Raw genomic sequence first — 20,755 nt, 5'->3', positions numbered from 1 at the left:
CGCCCCAGCTCCTACAGACAGAGCAAGAACGCCCACACCAGAGAAAAAGGCCCAGCAACACTTTCTTTTATACAACAAAACAAAATGGTTTTTAATAAACATTTATTGATGCAACCTCGTTACACCTTCAGAATCGCAGCTTCTGGAAGAACCACTTGTTCTTGCCTGTCTTGTATCTGGAAGAGGAGGAACACAAAGGTCAGAGAACACTCTGCAGCAGCACGGGACCCGCACCCGAGCTGTCCCCACCTTCCCTCGCAGGCAGGATGCAGCCCCGGCCCCCCCAGAGGTAACTCAGCTGCTCTCTTCAGCCCGGGCTGCAACGAGACCCGCTCTAAACGTTTACACTGCCAGGGGGAGCGAACATCAGCTCCCAGGTTTTCTCAGGAAGCCACCTCGTGAACGGCGCCTGCACTACGGCCGTTTCCACCCCAAGAGATAAGAGCAGCGTGCGGCAGCCCCACTAGAGACCCCACGTGGAGGGCAGCCCTCGGGGAACAGCCCGTGCACGGGGCGCTTTACAACAGCCAGAGCCCCGGGCTGCCCGCGAGACGCCCCGTGTCCCACCCTGCGTCCCACTGCGGCCGCACAGCTCCTCCTGCTGAGGGTGTTTCTGAACAGAGAACTGGAACGAAGGACCGTTAGCCCGAAACGCTCCTGGGCCAAGCGCCTGCGCTGCCCGGTCCCACTAAGCCCAGTGACAGCGGATGAACTGGAGCACGATGCCAAGAGACCGTCATCGGGCACCTGAAAGGCCCCGCTCGCGCTGGCACGAGGCTGCAGCATCATAAACATCAGCCCCAGTTTACGCTGTTGATAAACCGCTCCCCACCTCAACCCACCCACCCCCCGAGCAGGCAGCTGTGTCGACACGCACAGAAGGTGAGGGGGGACGCACTCAGCCAAAAACATATTCAGGAAAGCTGGGGCAAAAGTGTCCAACCTGGGACTCACCCAGGCTGTGGCACAACCGCGCCGAGTCCTCGCCCCGGGGACGGGCGCTGACACCACTGAAGAGACGAGCTTCCAACTCACCTCTCCTCAAACTTCACCTTGGCTTCACGCCTTGCCTTGCGCTTTAGAGCGGGGTCCCTGAACACGTCCTTATTGACCACCGTTTTGTCCAGCGGGATATCGACGGAGTACCTGGGCAAGAGAGCAGCGATGTGCGGAGCACTCGGGGTACCTGGCGCAGGGGCGAAGGCACAGCGGGCAGCCCGAACCCGCCAAATGCACGTAGCAGTGCTGCGTTAGGGGGCTACAGCTCTCAAAGCCTTCTCAGTTCTGGAGACCCCCACGGCACTGCAGCATCCAAAGTCGCTCAGTCCAGCCTACAGATGAAACAGCTCCACGCTTCACAAGAGACCAGCGGCTCTGTCCAGCGCGTTGCATGCGGCAGCCTGCGCCCGCGGAAGCTCCACAGGGACAGGGAGAAAAGTCACTGGGCCACAACAGCTCTGCCAGCACCCCAGACCCTCACAATTGTCTCAGGCTCACCCACTGACACCCCGTGATCAAGAGGAAAGTGAGTGTGGCTGAAATAAGGGCCAGCTGCCTCATTTCAGAAATCCACTAATATTTCCCCTCAGCCTCACGCTCCCAAGTCCCTGTTTTTGCAGAGTGCACGCCACAAGTTTGTTCCGCCACATAATTAAGGACCTCAGTGGCTCCCAGCTTTCACTATCGAGAACACACGAGAGCTACGATCACTGAAGGCACACGAGACCCCTCCGGCCCTGCCAGCCGCGGGCTGCAGCCCCGCCGGCGGCACGCCGGCAGCCCCACTCACCGGGTGGGCATCAGGTGGTTGTAGTTGTAAACCTTCACGAAGGACTTGATCTTGGACCTCTTCGCGATCTTCTTCTTGCCCATGGCGGCCGTCACCTTGCGCGGGTAGCGGTCGATGCCCGCCACCAAGGCGTGGCTGTACGGCCGGTCGGACGTGCCGTCGTCGATGTTCTGCAACACACCGACCGCGGCCGGCGATGGCACCGCGGAGCACCAGCCGCCGCCGCGAGAGCCCGGCAGGAGCCCCGGTTGGGCGGGCGCCTGCGGAACAGGCAGCAGCAGCGGTCCGGGCTCTGGGCCGCTCTGCGGGCCCGCCCGGGAGAAGCGGCCAGGCCCGCCCCGCCGCCGCGCTCACCTTCACGATGACGGCCTTGCGCCCCGAGTAGCGGCCGGCCAGCACCAGCACCACCTTCCCCGGCTTCATGAACTTGCCCATCTCTGCGGAGACAGCACGCGGCGCTCACAGCCGGGCCCCGGCCGCCCCCGGCCCGCCGCGCGCGCGGATGGCGGCGGATCCCGCGGGTGGCGGCCCCGCACTCACCGACGCTCCCGCCGCGATGGCGCCCAGACCGGAAGAGGAAGCGGCCGCCGCGCCCCGACCTTTCACCTCGTGTCACGTACGTCACTTCCGCCTCGTCCGGTGGCGCAGGTCGCGCATGCGCAGGGGTGCGCCGCCGTTGCCGGGCAACGGGCGTCGGTACCGGCTGTCCGCCCCCCCCCCCCCATCCCCGCCGGGGACACACCGGCTGCGCGGCCTGCCCCCGTGGCCGCGGCAAAGCGGGTCCCGCAGCGCGGCGGGAGCACCTCCCGGGGGGGGGGGGGGCGGGGGGAGCCACCACCAGCCCCCCGCGCCCAGCGAGGCCCCATCCCGGCGGGAACCGCCGGTAATTTAAACTCCGGTTACAAATCTGACAGCCCGAGCTCGCGCCCCGGCACCACGAAGGCCAGTAACGAACACAAATTAAGACACGGGCACCGGGGAGGGGCTCTCCCACCATACACTTGCCAAAGCGATTTAATGCCTCCCCCACACAACACCGGGCGACCGGTGCGCTGACCCCCGCACAAACAGGAGCTCCGGGAGGGCTGGACGAAGCCGCTGGTCCCTGCCCCTCACCGGGCAGCCTGAAGAACAAGGCTGCTGCGGTGGCCAGGTGAGCCACCGGAGGAGCACAGCCATTTTCTCACACTGCGGAGAGCAGGCCCCTTGCCCCCGGGCCCCCGTGAGGCAGCCAAACACCTGCCAGCCTGCCTCGCTCTCCCCCCATCTCGTAGGGGTGTCATTTAGACCACAAACCGTGAGAAATAACCATGTAGATGCAGCGCAGGAGCTACGCTGCACGGTCGAAGGGGCTGTCCCCCCCCGCAGGGCCCGGGGCCAGGCCTCCGCCACGCTCGGGGCAGCCAGCCTCACGCACCGAGCGCTCACCGGCATCTGCTCACCCGCGCAGCAGCATGGAAGGGGCAGGGTGAGGGGCTGTACAGCGCACAGCCTCCAGCAGCTTTGCAGAGGCAGCCTTGTAAAACACAGATTTCCAGTATCAAGACACTGTAAGACTTCCCTAAAAGCAAATATCAATTTCAAAGAGCCCAAACTTGGTCTTAAAAAAGCCAGGCTTTGTGAGCCCAACAGCTGCCTACTTGTGGGAAATGGATGATCTACAATAAAAAACACATCAAAAAGCATCTTTGATGTTTTTCAGCTGCCGGACAGCCAGGTCCACCGGGAGGTTGAACTTCAAGTTGCTCAGGCGACTGAGAACGTTGAGCGCGCTCTCAAAGCCCGTGTTTGCCATGTAGCTCCACGGCTGGTAGTGGGACTGTACGAGAGCTCCAGATTTGCAGATCAGATTCACCCAGGAGACCAGGCGCTGCTCGTTTAGTGCCATACACACCAGAGCTTTCAGCTCCGAGTCTGCGCTGCGCTTGAAGGGGTCGTGCTCCGTGAGGACAGTGTGAATCGCCGTCAGCAGGCTCTGTTTGGGGGTAATGGCCGCTCCTCCCGTGACAGGCAGGGCAAAGGACTGGCAGAGCTTGCGAGCGGGGGATTCCACGAAGGCTTGTCCGTTCTTAGTGTTGTAATACTTCACAAAGAGTTCCCAGGGGTGCATGGTCTGCGGGGACGAGGTGAACGCAGGAATCAAGCACGCGATGGGTGCCAGTACCAGGCTCATTCCTTGGGAGGAGGCACAGAGCCCGTGAGCCATCAGGTCTCGCAACGCAATGGCGAGCTCCTTCCGCACAGCCAGCGTCAGCTCGTCTCTGCCTCCTAAGGGAACGTCCTGCAGCTCAGAGGAGCTGATAACGTGCTCTTCCTGCTGGTGCTTCAGAGTGAGCTGCCTCACCCGCTCCACTGACACCTCCAGTTTCTTAATTAAGGGGGAATAGTCCTTGTTGGCTTGGTCCTTCTGCCAGAGGGTGCGAGGAATCTGACCAGTAGCACAACCAAACTGACTGACGGCAAATATTTGTAGCACAGCAAGCATGCGACGCATGAGGTGCAGGCCCGTCTCTCGCATCTTTCTGGCATCCTCTGGGTTCACTGATCAGGTTAGAAAAGAGAAAAAATTACTGTCACTAAGGAATCAACAGCTCTGCTCTTTCACGCACACAAAGGGAGCGCAAACATATCCTCCTCCTCCTCCATCATGGATTCTCCTCCTCGGGAGGTTTTCTCACTAGGGCTGATGCTACTTTTTCTAGTTTCAAAGCACTGAAGCCAACCAGAAAAGCAAACATTTGCATGGCCTGTTCTCAACAATCAGGTCATCATCCCATGGAGGAAGGGTGAAAGAACTGGACACAGGCCTTCTGTCAGTGGGAGTAGGAAAGAACAGAAACTAATGGCCAGGAAAAAAACGAAGCAGCCCAGCATGACTGGATGCTGGTTCATGCTTGCCCAACCTCAAATGAGTGACGGCAGGAGCAGTGCCAGGAGCTCCGAGCCAAGCAGTGCTCACCTCTGCTTCCCGAAGGCCGCGTATGTGGTTTGTAGGAGCCACCGCCATCTTTTCTGCCCGCACATTCACAGGGTCCATCTTCCGCCTTACCAGAGCTTCCAACTTCATCTAGAACAAGAATTTCACACTATTATTTCACACTTGTGAATTTAAGCTGTGTATCCCAAGTATTAAGGTCAACATTCCTCAGACCTCTCTGCACCGTTTTTGTCAGTCTCTCGCTCTCCCCACCATCAGGTCAGAGAGATCTGTACCTCCTCGTGACCCAGAAACCCTTCCTGCATCTCTGACATCTGTGACCTCCCTCTCATAACTTTGTCTGGGCATTACAAAGCCATTCAATTTGCTCATCTAGAACTCAGCACTGACCCTGAATGAAGTTGATGAACATTTCAAGGTCCCTTATCTGTGTCTTCAGTTGTTCCACCAGCTGTTCCTTCACCCTGGCTGGGTTAACAATCTGTGCTATGGCAGCATCCACACGCTGTCGCAATTCCTCTGGAGAGAGCATTGCAATATCTTCACTCAAATCCATGTCCAGCTTCTTTATCAACTCATTTATAATCATCTGCAAAACATGAGTTAGTAGCATGATCTCACCCTGTGGTGCTGCTGCCCATGAGCTTCAAAATACTCCTTCACCCATTCATTACCTTGGAAAGAGGCCACCCTTGCTGCACGTAGAAAATTGCAAGAGAAGACATGGGACAGGTTTACACATGCAGACAAACTACTGACACTCTATTACAGCTGCCAGCGAGAAGTATGGACTGACCAACTCCTACAGTATACACGAGGCTCACAAATGCTAATAAATACAGGCAGAAGGACTCTGCGAGCCTTACCCGTTGTCTTTCCATAACCACAGACTGTGGCAGAGAATCATAGCTGCCCTCTTGGTAAGCAAATGTCTCCAGGTCATCCAGCTGTGTCTTGAGCTGCAGGATCAGCTCTCTCTGCTTCTCCTTCTGGACCTCAATTTGCTCCTGCTTCTCTCGCTCGCTCTGAAAAAAAGTTACCAGTAAAAAAAAATTTAAGATTTAGCATCATAGTCAGGCCCCAGAGAACAGGATCGTGGTATGTGGAGTGTTTCCTTCAGCTCATGCACTTAACTAGCGAACGCTGCACGTCAGTCTGAGAAAAAAGACGTGCCTGTACATCCAGAAGAGGTACCGGCCACAGCACCTCGTCTGACAGGAGGAGCCTCTCCAGAGTCCTGCACACAAGCCCGGTCTCACAAGGCCGGGATCCGGGAAGCGCCGTTGCAAACGGCAGAATAACGTGCAGATCCCGAGTCACCGCTGGATCTCGCAGCGGAGCCGTATCACGCAAAGCGGGGCTTTAACGTGAGCTGGCTCCGGGTCACCAAGGGCCTGCACGGCCCCGGGCCCGAGCTTCGTGCACACCCGCCGGCCCGGTCCCTCCCCACAGCGGGGCGAGCGGTGCCGCTGGGCAGCCCCCGCCTCGGCCTCCGAGCCCCTCCGCACGCCCGGCGGTGCCCGGGTCCGCAGCCGCCGCTAACGGGCTTTAGGCAGCTCGGAGGCACGGAAAGCCCCGCGACGCCGCTGTCCGACCGGGGGCGGTGTTCTCCTCACCCGGGCCCGCGGAGCCGGCTCGCACGGCCCGCGCCCCCCGTCCCGCCTCCCCCGCGCACTCACCGGGCCGCCGGCGGGGCCGCGGGGCAGCGGCGCGGGGCAGCCGCGGAAGGCGAACTCCTCCAGGTCGCGGAGCAGGCGCTGCTGCTCGGCCGGGCCGGCGCGCGCCACCTGCCGCAGCCGGAACTGCACCTGCGCGAAGTGCGAGGCCAGCGCCAGCAGCGCCCCGTGCAGCCGCCGCCGCTCCGCCCGCAGCCGCGGCACCGACTGCGGCGACCCGCCCGCCGCCGCCGCCTCCTCGTCCTCCTCCTCCTCTGCCGTCACCACCGACACGGCGCCCACCGGCGCCCAGCGCTCCCCCGGGCCCAGGGGGCCGCCCTCCGCCTCCATGGCCGCCGCTACCGGCGCCGCGACACCGCCGCCATCTTATCGCCGCGGGGCGGGGCGGGGCCTGGCGGGGGCGGGGCCTGGCGGGGGCGGGGCCTGCGCGGCGCCAGCGCGCCCCCCCGCGGCCTGGCGGGGCGGCTGCGGCGGGGCCGGGGTCCCGGGGTCCCGGGGGTCCCGGGGCTCCCGGGGGTCCCGGGGGTCCCGGGCGCGTGGCCCGGCGCGGGGCGCGCCCACCGCGGGCGTCGTGGGGCGGCGCTGGGCCGGCGACCGGGCCGTGAAGTGGCCGCGCCGCGCCCGGCCCGGCCGGCCCGACCCCCGCTCCCGGCCCCCGCTCCGTCCCCGCGACAGCCGCGCCCCCGGCCCGAAATAGCGCTGGGCGGGGCCGGCACCGCCATGGCGAGGTGAGCGCGGCCGGACGGGACGGGCAGCGCCCGGGACCCCCGCGCGGCCCCCGGGGCAGCGCCCGGTGAGGGTCTGGGGCGCCCACCCAGGGGCCAGAGCCTGAGGCAGCACCGGCCGGGACCCTCCGGCCCGGGGCAGCGGGGGAATGGCGCCGGGAATGGCAGGGGAGAGCGGGGGCAGGCCGGCCCGCCAGGCCCCGCCGGCTTCCGAGGCGAGGGGCTGCGTGGGTGTGAGGGGGGAGCGCTGCGTGCCCACCGCCCGGGCCCTGCGCGCACCTCGCTGCCAGCCCCGGAGCTCGGCCCAGGGTGCACACTTGGGGCACCTTCCTTGCCCCGGTCCCCACCCCGTGCCTCGCGCGGTCCCTGCGGAGCGCGGGTGGGCGCTGTGGAAATGCCCACTGGTCTGCTCTTCCCCAAGGCAACCCGCAAAGACACTGTGGTACGACCGCCCGCGGTACGTCTACCTGGAGTTCTGCGTCGAGGACAGCACGGACGTTAAGGTCGTCATTGAGGACCAGCGGCTGGTGTTCAGGTGAGCTGTGGCTGCCCTGCCAGCCTGGGACGCAGCCCTGAACTGGGGCTGGTTTGGGGCACGGGGAGGGCTCTGTAAGAGCAGGGCACGCGTGGCCTCAGCCCTATCCTAAGCCAGGCTGTGACGGTGTTTTGGCAGTTGCAAAAATGCAGACGGCGTGGAGTTCTACAATGAGATCAACCTGTATGCTAGAGTCAACTCCAAGGTGAGGCTTCCCCCAGCAAACTGCTCTCCGACAGCCTGCATCAGGCTCAGAGTTAAACCCAGCCTGTGCAGTCTTGAGCAATGCTGCTTAGCGTTGAATCCTGCCCGTTTTCCGAGAGCCCGAGTGGGGTGAGCACAAGCGTGGGGGCCCTGACCCTGGGCCTGGCACTCGCAGTGCTGCCTTGGGCCAGGAACAACCTGTCTCCGCAGTTGTGTGTGTCCCACAGCCTGCACATGGCTGAGCTTTAATCCTGTGCGTGTCTGCAGTGGATTACAGAGAGGAGTCTGGCAGACACGGAGGTGAGGCATCCCTGATCTCTTGGCAGGACTCACGGGAGAAGCGCTCTGACCGCTCCATCACGTGCTTTATGAGGAAGTGGAAGGAGAAAGTGGCCTGGCCCCGCATCACCAAGGAGAACATCAAGGTGTGCGCGGCGCCCGGCAGCCAGGACCAGCCTCAGCACGTGTGCTGTCCCCACGCAGAGCCTCGCAGCTCCTGGGGACCAACCTGCCCCCAGGACAGACACCGAGGGCCCCACGTGGGCACCCCAACACAGAGCTCCCACAGAGCCCAGCGTCGCGGTCGCTGCCAGCCCACAGACCGCTGCCCTCCAGGAGGGATGCGGCAGGGTCAGGACCAGCACCCGCAGGCAAAGGGACACGCTCCCCGTCCTGCCCTTCCCCAGCCCACCCAGTCCCCTCGCCTGTGCAGGAGCAGCCTGCGCTCGCCCCACAGAGCGATCCCGGGCTGCGAGGACGGGGCTGCGTGGTCCGCTCCGTGCCGCTCCCCCACTCAGGAGATGCTCTCTGCCCACAGCCGGCCTGGCTCTCCGTGGACTTTGACAACTGGCGAGACTGGGAAGGGGACGAGGAGGTGGAGAGGGCCATGGTGGAGCAGTACGCCGAGGTGAGCCGGGCCGCAGGCCTCGGGGTCCCGGGGCGTGTGTGGGGTGGGTGCTCGGGACTGGGGGGAGCCGGGCACCCGGGGTTCCCACAGCCGTTTGTTTCCCGTCCAGCTCCTGGAGAAGGTGACGGACAAAGGCCCCCCCCCGGCCATGGACGACCTGGATGTAAGTGCTGCCCGCCAGCCGCTTCCCCCAGATGCTGCTACACGCTGCAGCCGCCCCCCCCGAGCAGCGCTGAGCCTCTGGCCCTCCGCTCGCCCCGGGACGCCGGCAGCAGCGCCAGCCGCTCCCCTCGGGCAGCCCGTCCCGGAGCCGACCAGGGACACGCTCCCACGGTGCCGGGGGCTGCCCGGCCGGGGCGGGCCCCTTCCCTGGCGCCCTGCTCCTCCCTCCCGCAGGACGACCTCTGAAGACCCGGCCCCCGGGGACGCCGCGGCCGCAGGAGGCCTCCCGGTGCGCCGGCAGCACGCACCGACGAGCAGCGCGGGCGGGGCTCTCCGGGGAAGCGGAGCCGCCCCGGCCGGTTCCCCGCCGAGCGCAGCGGACCCCGACCCGGGGCGGCGGGAGCCGTCCGGTGTCCCCGTGCCGGTTACTCGCGCGGGGCAATAAACGTGAGCGTCCGCCGCCGCCGTCCGCTGCCTCGCGCCGCCGCCGCGACGGGCCCCGGGAGCCGCCCCCCCCCGCCCCGGCCGTGCACCGCGCAGGCCCCGCCCCCTGCGGCACGGCCGCCAGCCCCGTGTCCCCCCTCGGCCGCCGTCCCCGGCAGCCCCGTGTCCCTCCCGGCCGCCGTCCCCGCCAGCCCGGTGCCGTCCCCGCCGCGGCCATGGTGTTCCAGTGCCAGCGGGACAGCTGGGCCCGGCAGGTAGCGGCGGGCCGGGCCGGGGCGGGCGCGGCGGGCGCGGGCCGGCGCTCACGGTGCCGCCGTGTCTCTGTCGCAGTTCGCCACCAGGGTGGTGTCGTGCCGGGCGGCGGAGCTGCGGCCCGAGGGCGGCGGGGAGCCGGTGCGCGGGTTCCAGGTGGTGCTGGAGGACACGATCCTCTTCCCCGAGGGCGGCGGGCAGGTACGGGCCGGGCGGGGCGGGGCGGGGGGCCGGGCCAGGCAGGCGGCCCTGACGCCCCGTGCCCGCAGCCGGACGACCGCGGCCTCATCGGGGACGTGCCGGTGCTGCGCGTGACGCGGCGGGGCCCCGAGGCCGTGCACTTCGTGCAGGCGGCGCTGGAGCCGGGCGCCGAGGTGCTGCTGTCGCTGGACTGGGAGCGCCGCTTCGACCACATGCAGCAGCACTCGGGTGCGTGCCCGGCCCGGGCGGGGGGCGGCCGCGCCTGGCTTCACCGGGCCCTGGGCTGGGGGTCCGTCAGCGCCCAGCTTGTCCCACCCCGGGCAGGGGAGGGGGAGCCCCGGCAGCTCTGCACGCACGCTTCGTCCCCGGGGCCGCTGGGGGAGGCAGGTGGCGATGGCTGTCTCCTGTGCCTGCTCCTAAGCAGTAGCACAAGCCCCGCAGCGCCGAGCACGTGCCTGGGCATCTGCAAATGTCGTGGGGAATGTCAGCAGAAAAAACACACTCTGGCTGAAAATCTCTTCCTGTGTCCAGTAGTGCTCAAAGCTGCTGCTTGCACGTCTCTTGCAGGACAGCATCTCATCACTGCCATCACAGAGCAGATGTTTGGATTCAAGACAACTTCATGGTGAGCAGGGAAGAGGCTCCTTTTGGCCCAGTCTTACGTTGTTTGGCGTGTGCCACCGTGCTGGGCCGCAAGGAGCTGAACATTGATAAATCAAAGCAGTTTCTGCCCTTGGACGTTTCACTCCAGCTCAGAGGGCCTGGGAGAGGTGACTGGAGAGAAACTGTGCAAAGTAGTTGTTCTGTCTTGTCCTCCTCCGAGTGTTTGGTATGCATCTGGTGCTGTGTAAATAAAGGGAGAGGAGGGAAGTATGTTTTGTTTCAGTCACCACGTTCCCAGCAGTGGGATGGCACTTAGTGCTGCACAGAGGGACCTTCCAGCAGATGTTCTTCATCGGTGCAGGGAGCTGGGCCGTCAGCGAAGTGTCATTGAGCTGGACACCCCCTCCATGACAGCAGAGCACATAGAGGCCCTGGAGAGGAGCGTGAATGAGAAAATCCGGGAGAGGGTACCCGTGATGGTGAGGGAACTGGCTGCAGATGACCCTGAAATTGAGACAGTGAGTAGTGGGGAGAGAACTGATGATATCCGTGGGACCAAAATAACCGTGGTGTGGATGTCACCTTGTTTGCCATTGTCCTCCTCTTGCTAGGTGAGAAGCCGTGGTTTGCCAGATGACCACGCGGGGCCAGTGCGAGTTGTTGACATCGAAGGCATAGACTCCAACATGTGCTGTGGGACTCATGTCTCCAACCTGAGTGACCTGCAGGTGGGGGCTGCAGCTGCGTTGCCTTGGGGGGGCCTCGCTCCACACGTTCGGCCCTAGCGCAGCAGAAGTCCTCGAGATCCAGGTCTGCTGGAAATTGTCCCGATGGTGAAGGGGGCGGCGAGGCCCCGTGTGCTGGCCGAGCCCCAGCAGGGCTGCACTCGGGTCGGCAGTCCTCGTCCGGTCAGTCAGGCTCCTTCCTCTCTTTGTAACCGAACTCAGCAGCAGAAATCCTTTGTGCAGGGAGGTGGAGATGAAATTCTAGAGCTGCCTTGAAGTGTTTCTGTCTTTTCAGTCATTTGTTGGAGTCTGTATCCCAGCAGGGACATCCAGATGCACTGCAGAGTGCAGCCTGTGACTGGCAAATTGTATTAATTCCACTGTATCACCATTCTTTTTTTTTGTTTGTTGACCTTATGGCTGATTGTAATCAGTTTATTTTCACTGGCAGAGAGCCAATATTCACAACAAGGCATAGTCTGGTAGGAACTGACCACCTGTGTGAGTATAAGCAAAGTACTGTTCTTTTCTGACCAGGGTGATTTTCTTTTTAAGGTTATTAAACTCCTTGGCACAGAAAAAGGGAAAAAGAACAAGACCAACTTGGCTTTCCTGGCAGGAAACAGAGTGCTGAAGTCAATCGAACAAAGTCACAGCGCTGAGAAGGCTCTAACCTCACTGCTCAAGTAACACCCTTTCCACTTTGATTATTTCATCTTTACTTTTCCTTCTGACAAATACCCCCGTGAGCCTCAGGGTACCTCTGCGCCGTGCTTTTTATGATGTTACCTGCTTTTGCTCCTTTAAGAAATCCTTTCTTTGTCCCTCTGAGTGGCGATCCAAATTCTACTTGTTCTTTCAGAAATGGACCAGGTGAGCACGTAGAGGCTGTGAAGAGACTGCAAAGTTCTGTGAAGCTGCTTCAGAAGGTATGGTGATGGCTGAGAAGAGCAGGTTGTGGCTGCTTCCTCTAGACCTGAGCTTCAGTCACGAGAACTGGGAGTTGAATCGTAGACATCAGTTTTCGTGGATATTATGAAAACTGCTCCCAGCTCTGGGAACACAACTCAGTGTTCACACTGACTTCTCCATCTGCAGCACAGTTGATTTGCTTTTCTTTCAGAATAACTTGAACCTGCTTAGAGACATGGCTGTGTTGATAGCCCGGGACTTCAAGAGCAAACCTGTTCAAAGCCAGCTGTTTGTCTTACACAGGTATGGGGGAGTTCAGGGAAAAGGGTAAAATGTTACCTTAAATGTTTTATGGCAGTTGCATCTCTCTGACACCTATTCAGGCTTGTTTCTCAAGGAAGAATATAAACAAGGTGAATAGAATATTAAACTGCCTCAGCCTGCGGGAAGGTTTTGTAATTAAAGGAATGTGTTAGTAATTCAGTCACTGAATTCTTCTGGTTTTATAGCTAAGAAATAACTGTGTCTCTCTGATTTCTCTCTGCCCTTGATATTTTCAAATAAAACTGAGGAGCTCTATTTCTTAAAGATAAACACTTGAATAATTTCTAACACGTCCCCAGGAATGCACAATGAGGATTTAGATACATAGAAAAAACCTAATCTCCACCCTAACAGCAAGAGGCCAAAACCCCAGGCCTGATCAGGCCTTTGGTTTCTGATTGATATTTTGGACTCCAGAGGGAATTTTTGCTTCTTTCTGAAGTGTTTCTTTTACCCATCCATACAGGAAAGAGGGTGACTCTGAATTTATGAATATCATCGCTAATGAGATTGGGACAGAGGTGAGTCACTGATGCAGACTAACCTGACACCACTGGCTTTTTCATTCAAGCTGTAGCACAGGCAGGGCCAGGCTTCTGTTTGTACCGTAGTCACAAGCTACAGGGCTGTTTCCTTTCAAAAGTTACATGAGTTACTGTCCCCAGCAGCCTCGGGCTGCAGAGGAATCCTCAACAGTCAAAAAATACAACAGCGACAATTCAGAGCACCGTAGAGGAGCCTGTTCCCCAAAGAGCTGTACAGAACCTCATCGGCTGGTTTAGAATAGAACAGAACGGGACAGAACAGAGCAGACCAGACTGTCTCAGTTGGAAGGACCTACAATAATCACCCAGTCCAACTGCCAACCTTATCCTTTTAACTAGGGTACCCCACTACCCATTCTGTCCCCCACAACATATGATTGAGCATCAAAGGTTCAGAAGCCCCCCTCCCTTTTACTTCCTGCAAACTGAGTGTCTCGGTAACGCACACAGACCTCTGCGCCGTTTGCATGCCTGGGTGGGAGCCGTGGCCGGTGTCTCTGTCCTCTTTCCAAGAGGAGGACACTGGTTGTTCTGGAGCAAGGTTCGTCTCTGTCCGCAGGAAACCCTGCTCTTCCTGACTGTGGGAGATGAAAAAGAAGCAGGACTCTTTCTTCTGGCTGGACCTGTTGAAGCAGTTGAGAATTTAGGTCCCAGGTAATGTGTTCTATGGTTTCTTTAAAGTTAATAAGGATTCTAATGTTGCAGGCTAAGCAGCCGAGCAGTATCATTAGGGCATGGATCCCCGTTTGCTCTCGGGAGCAGGTTGGGCCAGGCCACCCTCCTCTGCGAGCGAGCGGCCTTCAGCGTGCCGTGTTGTCACTGCAGGGTGGCAGAGCTGCTGGGAGGCAAAGGAGCTGGGAAGCGAGGCCGCTTTCAGGGCAAGGCAACCAAGATGAGTCGGCGAGGAGAAGCGCAAGCTCTGCTCCAGGAATTCATCAGCCATCGGAGCCCTGAAGTGTAAGAAACAACTCCTGAAGTAGGGCTGTCTTCCCTGCTTTGCATGAGCTCCACCAGCTTCTCTCCCAGAGAATAAAGACGTAGAAACAACAGCTGGTGTGCAGATGCTGCGTGTGAGCTGATGTGGTGCTCATGGAAAACTGGGGAGGGATCTGCCATCCACGCTTTGCTGCAAGGGTTCTTTCATTTCCCCAGACAAATGGTACACATTCTTAAGTGATTAAAAGTAGTCATTATTTAACCATTTTGGAGGCTTCCTAAAACCAAGAGAGGGGACCTCCCGTTCGCAGTACACTGTGGCTTTTTAACTTTGTACCAGTTGCTGAGGAGTAATTGCTTTGTGAGCACATTTATTTATAATAAGCTGGATGCTTTTAAAAATATCAGAATACTGGTAGGAAGCAGAGGGTTTGAGTATGATATTTGCCAACAAGTGCAGAGAAATGAATCAAACTTTTGCTGCTGAAATTTTGTAGGGAGAAGAAGGAATGAAATGTGGCAGGAATTGGAGGGATGCTCAGATCAGTAAATCCCCCTTAAAAGACCAAACTAAGCTGGTCACCAGTTACGGCTGCCTGAGATAGAACTGGGAGGCAAGAAGAGAAGATGCTGTTGTTGAGCTTGAGCCTGTGAGCAAGGAAAGGAGGGGGCACCAAAGGACCCGTGAGCCCTTGAAAAAGAGGAACTGACTTTTTTCCTGGCTACTCAGAAATCTGCAGATGCTGGAGGTGTGAAGATGTTTGTGCTGATGCCATTGCCAGGGCCCCTCTGGCCAACACGCAGGGCTGCCGCTGGCCCCTGGACTCAGCGGTTCCCTCGGGCAGCAGCCGCTGCTGACCCCGCTGTGCCCCTGACTCGGCCGGGGCAGGGAGCAGCTGGAGGGGAGAGCTGGTGCCCCACGGGCAGGAAATCACTCACCTTCGTGTGTCAGTCCTTTCCCTGGTTGGGGTGCGGTTGTTACCGGTCCATTTGTGAACATCAGGAGTTTCTCTGGCTAACGCAGATACGAAATCCCTCGGGCTCAGGCAGAGCTGCTCCCCAGTTTCCTCGGCTTGCCTTTGCTGCCAGGGTGGGTGCTGGAGCTGCTGCATTCTCAGCTGCAGAAACTGAAGGGCGCTGTGGAGCCACAGTGTGAAATGCACAAGTAGTTTGGGAATTTCTTTTCCCCTTGCTAGAAATGACTGGCAGGTTTGGTCCAGATGTGGGTGATAAACAGGGACAAAGAAGAAAAGAAACCGCTCTGCTAAGGAGGTTTGTCTGTCACGAACGCAGGGTAGCAGCAGCCCCGGCACACGGGGTTCTGCAAGCAGCCAACGCGGAGGCTGTTCAGCCGAGGGCCCTTTGCCAGCTTGGGGACCCTGCTGCGGGGGGGACCCCTTGTTCCCACCCCACACGGCGGGCTGCCAGAGAGGGGCTGTCTGCGACCGCCTCCATGGGGTCTGGCTGCCCCGTCCCGATCCTTCCTGGTCGGAATAATCGGTGGGCGCAGCCTGCCCGCTCCCCGGCTGGAGGAGACTGGGTGGGGGTGTGTGCTGAGCTAGAGAAGCTTTCTACAGAGAATTAGGTCTGCAGCTGAGCTCCACACCAAGTGAGATTCACAGCAAACTCTGTTGTGGAAGGCGTTTTGGCGTGGCTGGGTTTTGGCGTGGGGCTCTGCTGGCGTGCAGGTGGGTCAGCAGGAAGGTGCTCTCTTGCCTGGCAGCGCGAGGGCTCCCATCCGCGCTCTGGGAGAGGCTGCGAAGCTGCTGTGTGCGGTGCAGGCCTGTGTGAGCCACAGCAGGACAACGGGCGTTACCACGGCTCAGCTGGGCACCATCTCCCAGGGGCACTGGGGGTCTGGCGGGGAGGTGGCATTTCTCAGGTGTGCCGCAGCAGAGAACCCATAGCTGGGTACAGGGTGAATGCTGCAGGAACGGGTGTTTTGGGGAGACAGAATCATAGAATCATCTTGGTTGGCAAGGACCTTTAAGATCAGGAGAGATACTGCACGTGCACACGTACAGTCTGGCGGGGAGAAGGCATCTGTACCTTCATATCTGTTTGAAACAATCTCAGGCTGAGAGAGGATGTTTACTAACTGAGTTAATTGGCAGCCTGTACAGCTTTGAAGTCAGCAGGGTGAGCCCGCACTAACGAGCACGGTCCCGTCCCCCCCGCGCTGTGCTGGCCCTGCCTGACTGCACCTGAGGGTGAAAGGCGATGGGGACAGGGGGAGCCTGGCACTGCCCATCCCGGTGGTTTGGGGTGGTTTGTCCGTGCCCTGCAGGTGATGGTGGGAGCAGCACCGCAGGAGAGTCACCAACAGCTGCCCCTGCCACAGCCCCTGCGCCCGGGGGCCAATCCCCCATCCCGCCTCACCGGCCAGCGAGACGGTTGAACTGAGCAGCTAAACACACCGTCAGCTTTAATAAAACACCTCGTGCTTACGGACACACCCGTGTGTATGTGTATATAGACACGCGTGTGTATGTATACACACATGTGCATTGTGTACCCCAGGCTGCTCCACCCAGCAGCGAACACCGAACACCTCAGGGCTGGGGGGCTCCCAGAGCTGGTGCTTTATCTCCAAATCACCGTGTCTGCCCGTTCCTGTGACAGAGTTTCTTTGCCAGCAGACCCCGAGCCCCATGGGCGAGCACCTTGCTCCGGTGGCACCATCCCCAGCCCTGCAGCTGAAGGGGAGCGCAGGCTCTTTCCCCTGCTGCCGCAGGGCCCTGGGCTGATGCCCCCCACGCGTGGGCACGGGAAGGGCAGCAGGAGAGCCCTGGGAGCACGGGGCTCGCTGGGCATCACTGGCCGCAGACCGCCCAAGCCTACAGCAGGACTGGCGTTGTGGGTCTGTGCCGCGGGAGCCGTCCAGCAGCGCCGCCAGCCCGGCTGTCACAGCCCGCTCCCGGTGCAGGGTCAGTCCGTGCAGGTTTAGTGGGGAGCCAACAGTGGCCGGGGTGCACCCACGGTCCGGCGAGTGCCCCCGAGCCCAGAGCCGGGGCGGCCGCACCGTTACCTGCGGGGACGCCCCTAGGCAGCCTTCTTGTCCTGCGTGGCCAGGAGCTGGGAGACGCAGTAGGGGATGAGGCCGACGGTGGCCAGCGGCACAGCCGCGCTCTTGCAGAAGGAGAGGACGTAGAAGAGCAGCTGCATGTGGGAGGGCGGCTTGAAGGCGTCGAAGAGGTGTAGGACGAGGAGGGAGGCGGCGACGCAGCCCAGGCGGAAGGGCAGCTGCTGGCCCTGCTTCCCCCGGCAGCTCTCCAGGTACATGTGGGAGTTGAGGGCCAGCCCCAGCCCGAAGAGGATGCCCAGGTTACGGAGGAGGCTGGCGAAGGGGGTGGTGTCGATGTGGACCCACTCGGGGTGGGCACACCACTTCTGCGCCTTCTCCAGCGTCCAGAGCAGGTCCACGCCGAGCGCCCGCAGCAGCAGGTAGAAGCCCAGGGCGAAGCTGAAGAGGAAGAAGGTGACGCCCAGGTACCGGCGGAGGCTGGCGTGGTAGATGCAGCGGACGTGCTGGAAAGTCTTGGCCACGGCCATCCCTGCGGGAACGAAACGGGAGTGGAGGCGGCGCCGCTCAGCGAGAGATCGCCGGCCCAGGGCGGTGGAGCCGGGCGGCCCCGCAGTCCTGGGCGTGCTGGGGCTACCCCGGGGCTCCGCGCGGTGCTGACTGCCCCGGTGGCCACGGCTGCGCCCGTTGCTCACGGGGGCCGATTCTGCTCCCTCGCCCAGTGACAGCCCTTTCACACCGCAGCCCTGCCCTGCCTGCGCCTTGGGGCCACGCTCACCATCCCTCAGAGCCCAGGAGCGCCTGGCCGTGCCCTGCCCGCCCGACTGGGGCTCGTGCCCCACATGGGACAGGGACAAAGGCACGTCCCGGAGGGCACCGTCAGGCCGTGCGCCCGTCCTGGCCGGTGCTGTGGTCCGGCATGGCGGTGACATGGGGAAGGGGACGGGGGGGGTCTGATGCACTCACCTGAGATGACCCCCGCGATGACCTGGTGGGGGAAGTGGGCGGCAATGAAGACTCTGGACAGGCAGACGCAGACCTGAACTGCCCAGAACCCCGTCCACAGCACCGACCACAGCACCCTGCGAGGGGCGGGCGGCCACGTCGGTGCCAGGGCCGGCTCGTGCTGCCCGGGGTACCGCCATCGCGCACCCCGAGCAGCTCCAGGCCACCCACCAAGCCAGTCCTCGTGCACACCCCGCCTGGGGTGCCACGGCCCCGCTCTCTGCCCATGGCCCTGTGCCTCGATGGGCTCGGGAGCAGCCCCGGCCCAGCACGGGTGGCTTTGGTGCACAGCTTACCAGTAGCTGAGTGTCCTCGACGGCTTCTTCCCCGCGGCACTGGAGAGGAGGGCTGTCACCATGACGTAGTACACGCCTGCTGCGCCCATGGCGTGGCCAGAGGGGCTCCCTGGGCGAAGAAAGTCCCAGGTCAGACCCCCACTTCAGAGCAAGCTGTGCCCTTGTGCCGGGGCGGCTCCCGGGCACCAGCCCAGCCCCGGGGCTGCAGCACAGGGTGGTACGGCCCCCAGCACCCATCCCTGGGCGGCTGCGGTGCCACCTCTGCGGTGGGCGCCCAGCTCCGTCCCCGGGTGCAGGCAAGGCTGGGGCGGGGGGACAGCCCGGGGCTCCGCAGCCCGTCTGCCATGCAAGGCTGGGCAGAGGGCACTGACTGTCCTGACGGCTTGCGCCGAGCGCGCCGGGGATGCCAGCAGCCCTGCCCCGGCGCCTGTGGGGAGCACAGACAGGGCTGCCCCAGCACCAGGCAAGACCCTTCCCCATGGGGCAGCTGCCACCTGGGGCTGGAGGGCAGAGCACGGCCCCGGCACGGGCCAGGGTTTGTGCGGAACCGCCACGTCTGCACCGAGGGTCAAGGTCTGCTCTGCACAGGGGCTGCCCTGCCTCCACCGCTGCAGGCACGGCCGGCGTCCCCGGGATGGGACCAGCAACGCCCCCCCGCCAAGAGCCAGCTCAGGGTGTGCGGTCAGCGGGGACCGAGACCCAGAGTGGGGACCGGGGTGGGCAGGTCCCCCTGGGCAGTGCCCTCTGCCCCCGCTGGGGCTGGGGACCTACTGGGGCCAGGGACCCTACTGGGGCCAGGGACCTACCGGGGCCGGTCTCGCAGGTGAGTGGGAACTGCTGGATCTCTGGGGCGGAGGAGTTGCTGTAATAGTCAGTCTCGTGGACCCACCAGTACGGTCTCTCTCCAAAGAGGATCCTGAAAAGAAAGGAGAGGGGGGATGTGGGGGCCCTGAGCACCAGAGCAGCTGGGCACGGCTGCGGTGTCAGCTCTGGCCTGGGAGCTGGAAGAGGCAAAGGACCCATGAGTGGTCCAGGGCGTCCCGACAGACACAGCACCCAGCTGGGCGCTTGGTCCCGGCAGCCGCCACTGCCGGTCCATGTCCCCGTCCCCGGTCCCTGAAGGGGAAGAGCAAGAACTTCCCAGGAGCAAGTCAACGCACTGCACAAGAGGAGCAGCGTCCCTTCCCTCTGAGGCTTTTTCAGGCCAAGAGCAACTGTCTCGTGGTGGCATCAGCGGCAGAGGCACCCGTCCCTGTCACACGCACACGGGGCCACTCACCACTTGAAGACGAGGTTGAGCCAGTCTCCGATCACGGCCACCCACACGAGCCTGATGCCCACCGACTCGCTGGCGTGGAACCAGACAGGGAAGAGGACAAAGAACGCATTCCTGAGGTCGGCGGCGAAGGAGATGAAGAGGAACCAGTCCTGGGAGCCCTGGAAGTGCTGCTGCAGCCAGCGCGTTGCCTGGAGGCCCGTGTCGTGCAGGACGTCCATGCCGGCCTCCATCCTCCTCCGTAGCCGCTGCCCTCGGGCTGTCCCGCACTCCACCGCCCCGACGGGGTTTTATACTCTGCGGGCTCTTGTTTGCTGCGGGCAGGTCACTTGTCCCAGCACTGATCTTTGGACCCAAAACCACTTTTGCCAAAGGTGCATCACCGGGGGGTTGTTACAAACATGTTTGGAACAACTTATGTAAAGGGGAAAAAACAGGCTCTGAGGGTGCGTGGGGCTGGTGGAGCGGGGGGTGCTCCGGCACCAGCCCCCCGGCCCTTCCCCGCCCCGCAGTGCGCAGGCGGCTGCCTCGCTCGGGGGTCCCGCAGCCCCCGCTCCTCCTGCCACCCGCTACAACAGTCCCACAGCTCCTGCAGAGCCTCCGTTTGCCCTGTGATCGGGGAGGGGATTCAAGCACCCGCGCTCTGCCAACAGCCCTGCCGCAGCCCCGGGCTCTGACGTTCTCTCTGCCATCACCGCAGGCACCGCCGAGCACCGCAGGGATGCCCAGGAGTGTGGACGGGGTCATGTGTGGCGTGGGGGGCTGCCTGCCCACCACCTCCACGTTGGCTGAAACCTCAGCTGATGGAAAAGCGCCTCACTGCCGCGGCTGATTTAACCAGGGCTCCGTGTAATGGGAAACTTTCCAAGCCGTTCCTGGAGCTCCCCGCAGCCTCAGACAGGGAGGCCGGGGGAGCTGCTGGCTGCCAGTGATGTTTTTCTGGTCTCCTGGGGTTAAAGGCCATTTGCAGGTGAGGTCCCCTGGGAGGGCAGGCATTCCTCCCAACACCGCTCCCCTGGGTTAACCCCCTCGGGCACAAAACTGCCCTGTCAGACCCCGGCTGAGGGGACAGAGCCCAACACGCCGCTCATCCCGTGGGTGCCGGGTCCCTGCCCATGGCCACGCCGCGCTGGCAGCAGCGCCGGCACCACAGATCTATCGCCCTGTTCTCCCCAGGGAGGTAACAGTGAATGAGGCACAGGGAGAGCTGTGTCCAGGAGCCGGGGACACAGGGTCAGCCTGGCAGGAGAAACCTCCCTCCGCAGCTCTGGTGGCCAC

General features: G+C 62.0%; 4 protein-coding genes across 7 annotated transcripts; 1 reads left to right on the top strand and 3 right to left on the bottom strand.

Moving 5' to 3' along the window:
- Window positions 1-85: 85 nt before the first annotated feature.
- Window positions 86-2,388, bottom strand: RPL27 (ribosomal protein L27). The gene is made up of 5 exons (XM_068418705.1): window positions 2,330-2,388; window positions 2,144-2,226; window positions 1,790-1,959; window positions 1,036-1,146; window positions 86-176 (listed from the first exon to the last, which is right to left on the bottom strand). Exons 2-5 carry the CDS (start codon window positions 2,222-2,224, stop codon window positions 128-130), a joined length of 411 nt encoding a protein of 136 aa, XP_068274806.1. The 5' UTR covers window positions 2,225-2,226; window positions 2,330-2,388; the 3' UTR covers window positions 86-127.
- A 397-nt stretch (window positions 2,389-2,785) lies between these two features.
- On the bottom strand, window positions 2,786-6,774 carry RUNDC1 (RUN domain containing 1). The gene is made up of 5 exons (XM_068418777.1): window positions 6,407-6,774; window positions 5,594-5,752; window positions 5,118-5,316; window positions 4,749-4,856; window positions 2,786-4,330 (listed from the first exon to the last, which is right to left on the bottom strand). Exons 1-5 carry the CDS (start codon window positions 6,731-6,733, stop codon window positions 3,465-3,467), a joined length of 1,659 nt encoding a protein of 552 aa, XP_068274878.1. The 5' UTR covers window positions 6,734-6,774; the 3' UTR covers window positions 2,786-3,464.
- A 243-nt stretch (window positions 6,775-7,017) lies between these two features.
- Window positions 7,018-16,329, top strand: PTGES3L (prostaglandin E synthase 3 like). 4 transcript variants are annotated; one of them, XM_068418486.1, is made up of 18 exons: window positions 7,018-7,131; window positions 7,550-7,663; window positions 7,802-7,868; window positions 8,194-8,292; window positions 8,685-8,774; window positions 8,884-8,937; window positions 9,711-9,833; window positions 9,902-10,061; window positions 10,401-10,458; window positions 10,798-10,954; window positions 11,048-11,164; window positions 11,717-11,847; window positions 12,024-12,090; window positions 12,285-12,376; window positions 12,864-12,918; window positions 13,502-13,596; window positions 13,768-13,899; window positions 14,376-16,329. In XM_068418486.1, the coding sequence occupies exons 1-18, from the start codon at window positions 7,124-7,126 to the stop codon at window positions 14,389-14,391; spliced, it is 1,635 nt and encodes a 544-aa protein (XP_068274587.1). In that variant the 5' UTR covers window positions 7,018-7,123; the 3' UTR covers window positions 14,392-16,329. The 4 variants fall into 4 exon arrangements, with proteins under 4 accessions (XP_068274587.1, XP_068274589.1, XP_068274590.1 ...); XM_068418487.1 differs by lacking the exons at window positions 7,018-7,131; window positions 7,550-7,663; window positions 7,802-7,868; ... (1 more) ...; window positions 8,685-8,774; window positions 8,884-8,937 and adding an exon at window positions 9,526-9,634; XM_068418488.1 differs by lacking the exons at window positions 9,902-10,061; window positions 11,048-11,164; window positions 11,717-11,847; ... (4 more) ...; window positions 13,768-13,899; window positions 14,376-16,329 and having other exon boundaries at window positions 10,798-10,931.
- A 286-nt stretch (window positions 16,330-16,615) lies between these two features.
- G6PC1 (glucose-6-phosphatase catalytic subunit 1) lies at window positions 16,616-20,249 on the bottom strand. Its single transcript, XM_068418490.1, has 5 exons — window positions 19,481-20,249; window positions 19,008-19,117; window positions 18,202-18,310; window positions 17,867-17,982; window positions 16,616-17,432 (listed from the first exon to the last, which is right to left on the bottom strand). The coding sequence occupies exons 1-5, from the start codon at window positions 19,708-19,710 to the stop codon at window positions 16,921-16,923; spliced, it is 1,077 nt and encodes a 358-aa protein (XP_068274591.1). The 5' UTR covers window positions 19,711-20,249; the 3' UTR covers window positions 16,616-16,920.
- Between the last annotated feature and the right edge of the window lie 506 nt (window positions 20,250-20,755).

The sequence above is a fragment of the Nyctibius grandis genome, chromosome 26, assembly GCF_013368605.1.
Source record: "Nyctibius grandis isolate bNycGra1 chromosome 26, bNycGra1.pri, whole genome shotgun sequence".
NCBI classification, from domain to species: Eukaryota; Metazoa; Chordata; class Aves; order Nyctibiiformes; family Nyctibiidae; genus Nyctibius; species Nyctibius grandis.
Note: the sequence above shows the minus strand (reverse complement) of the source record. Positions and strands in the feature narration are given on the sequence as shown.

What these genes read in the sequence shown, in the direction of transcription:
- RPL27 (XM_068418705.1), bottom strand. Translation starts at nt 2,224, where the DNA reads ATGGGCAAGTTCATGAAGCCGGGGAAGGTGGTGCTGGTGCTGGCCGGC. An exon ending in GCAAGGCCGTCATCGTGAAG is followed by an intron (nt 1,960 to 2,143) that starts GTGAGCGCGGCG and finishes GGTGTGTTGCAG; the next exon opens with AACATCGACGACGGCACGTC. An exon ending in AAGGTGAAGTTTGAGGAGAG is followed by an intron (nt 177 to 1,035) that starts GTGAGTTGGAAG and finishes CTCCTCTTCCAG; the next exon opens with ATACAAGACAGGCAAGAACA.
- PTGES3L (XM_068418486.1), top strand. An exon ending in CTAATGAGATTGGGACAGAG is followed by an intron (nt 12,919 to 13,501) that starts GTGAGTCACTGA and finishes CTCTGTCCGCAG; the next exon opens with GAAACCCTGCTCTTCCTGAC. An exon ending in GTTGAGAATTTAGGTCCCAG is followed by an intron (nt 13,597 to 13,767) that starts GTAATGTGTTCT and finishes TTGTCACTGCAG; the next exon opens with GGTGGCAGAGCTGCTGGGAG.
- G6PC1 (XM_068418490.1), bottom strand. Translation starts at nt 19,710, where the DNA reads ATGGAGGCCGGCATGGACGTCCTGCACGACACGGGCCTCCAGGCAACG. An exon ending in CACCTGCGAGACCGGCCCCG is followed by an intron (nt 18,311 to 19,007) that starts GTAGGTCCCTGG and finishes TTCTTCGCCCAG; the next exon opens with GGAGCCCCTCTGGCCACGCC. An exon ending in CATCGCGGGGGTCATCTCAG is followed by an intron (nt 17,433 to 17,866) that starts GTGAGTGCATCA and finishes TCGTTCCCGCAG; the next exon opens with GGATGGCCGTGGCCAAGACT.
- RUNDC1 (XM_068418777.1), bottom strand. Translation starts at nt 6,733, where the DNA reads ATGGAGGCGGAGGGCGGCCCCCTGGGCCCGGGGGAGCGCTGGGCGCCG. An exon ending in GCGGCCCCGCCGGCGGCCCG is followed by an intron (nt 5,753 to 6,406) that starts GTGAGTGCGCGG and finishes ACTTTTTTTCAG; the next exon opens with AGCGAGCGAGAGAAGCAGGA. An exon ending in GTTCATCAACTTCATTCAGG is followed by an intron (nt 4,857 to 5,117) that starts GTCAGTGCTGAG and finishes TTCTTGTTCTAG; the next exon opens with ATGAAGTTGGAAGCTCTGGT.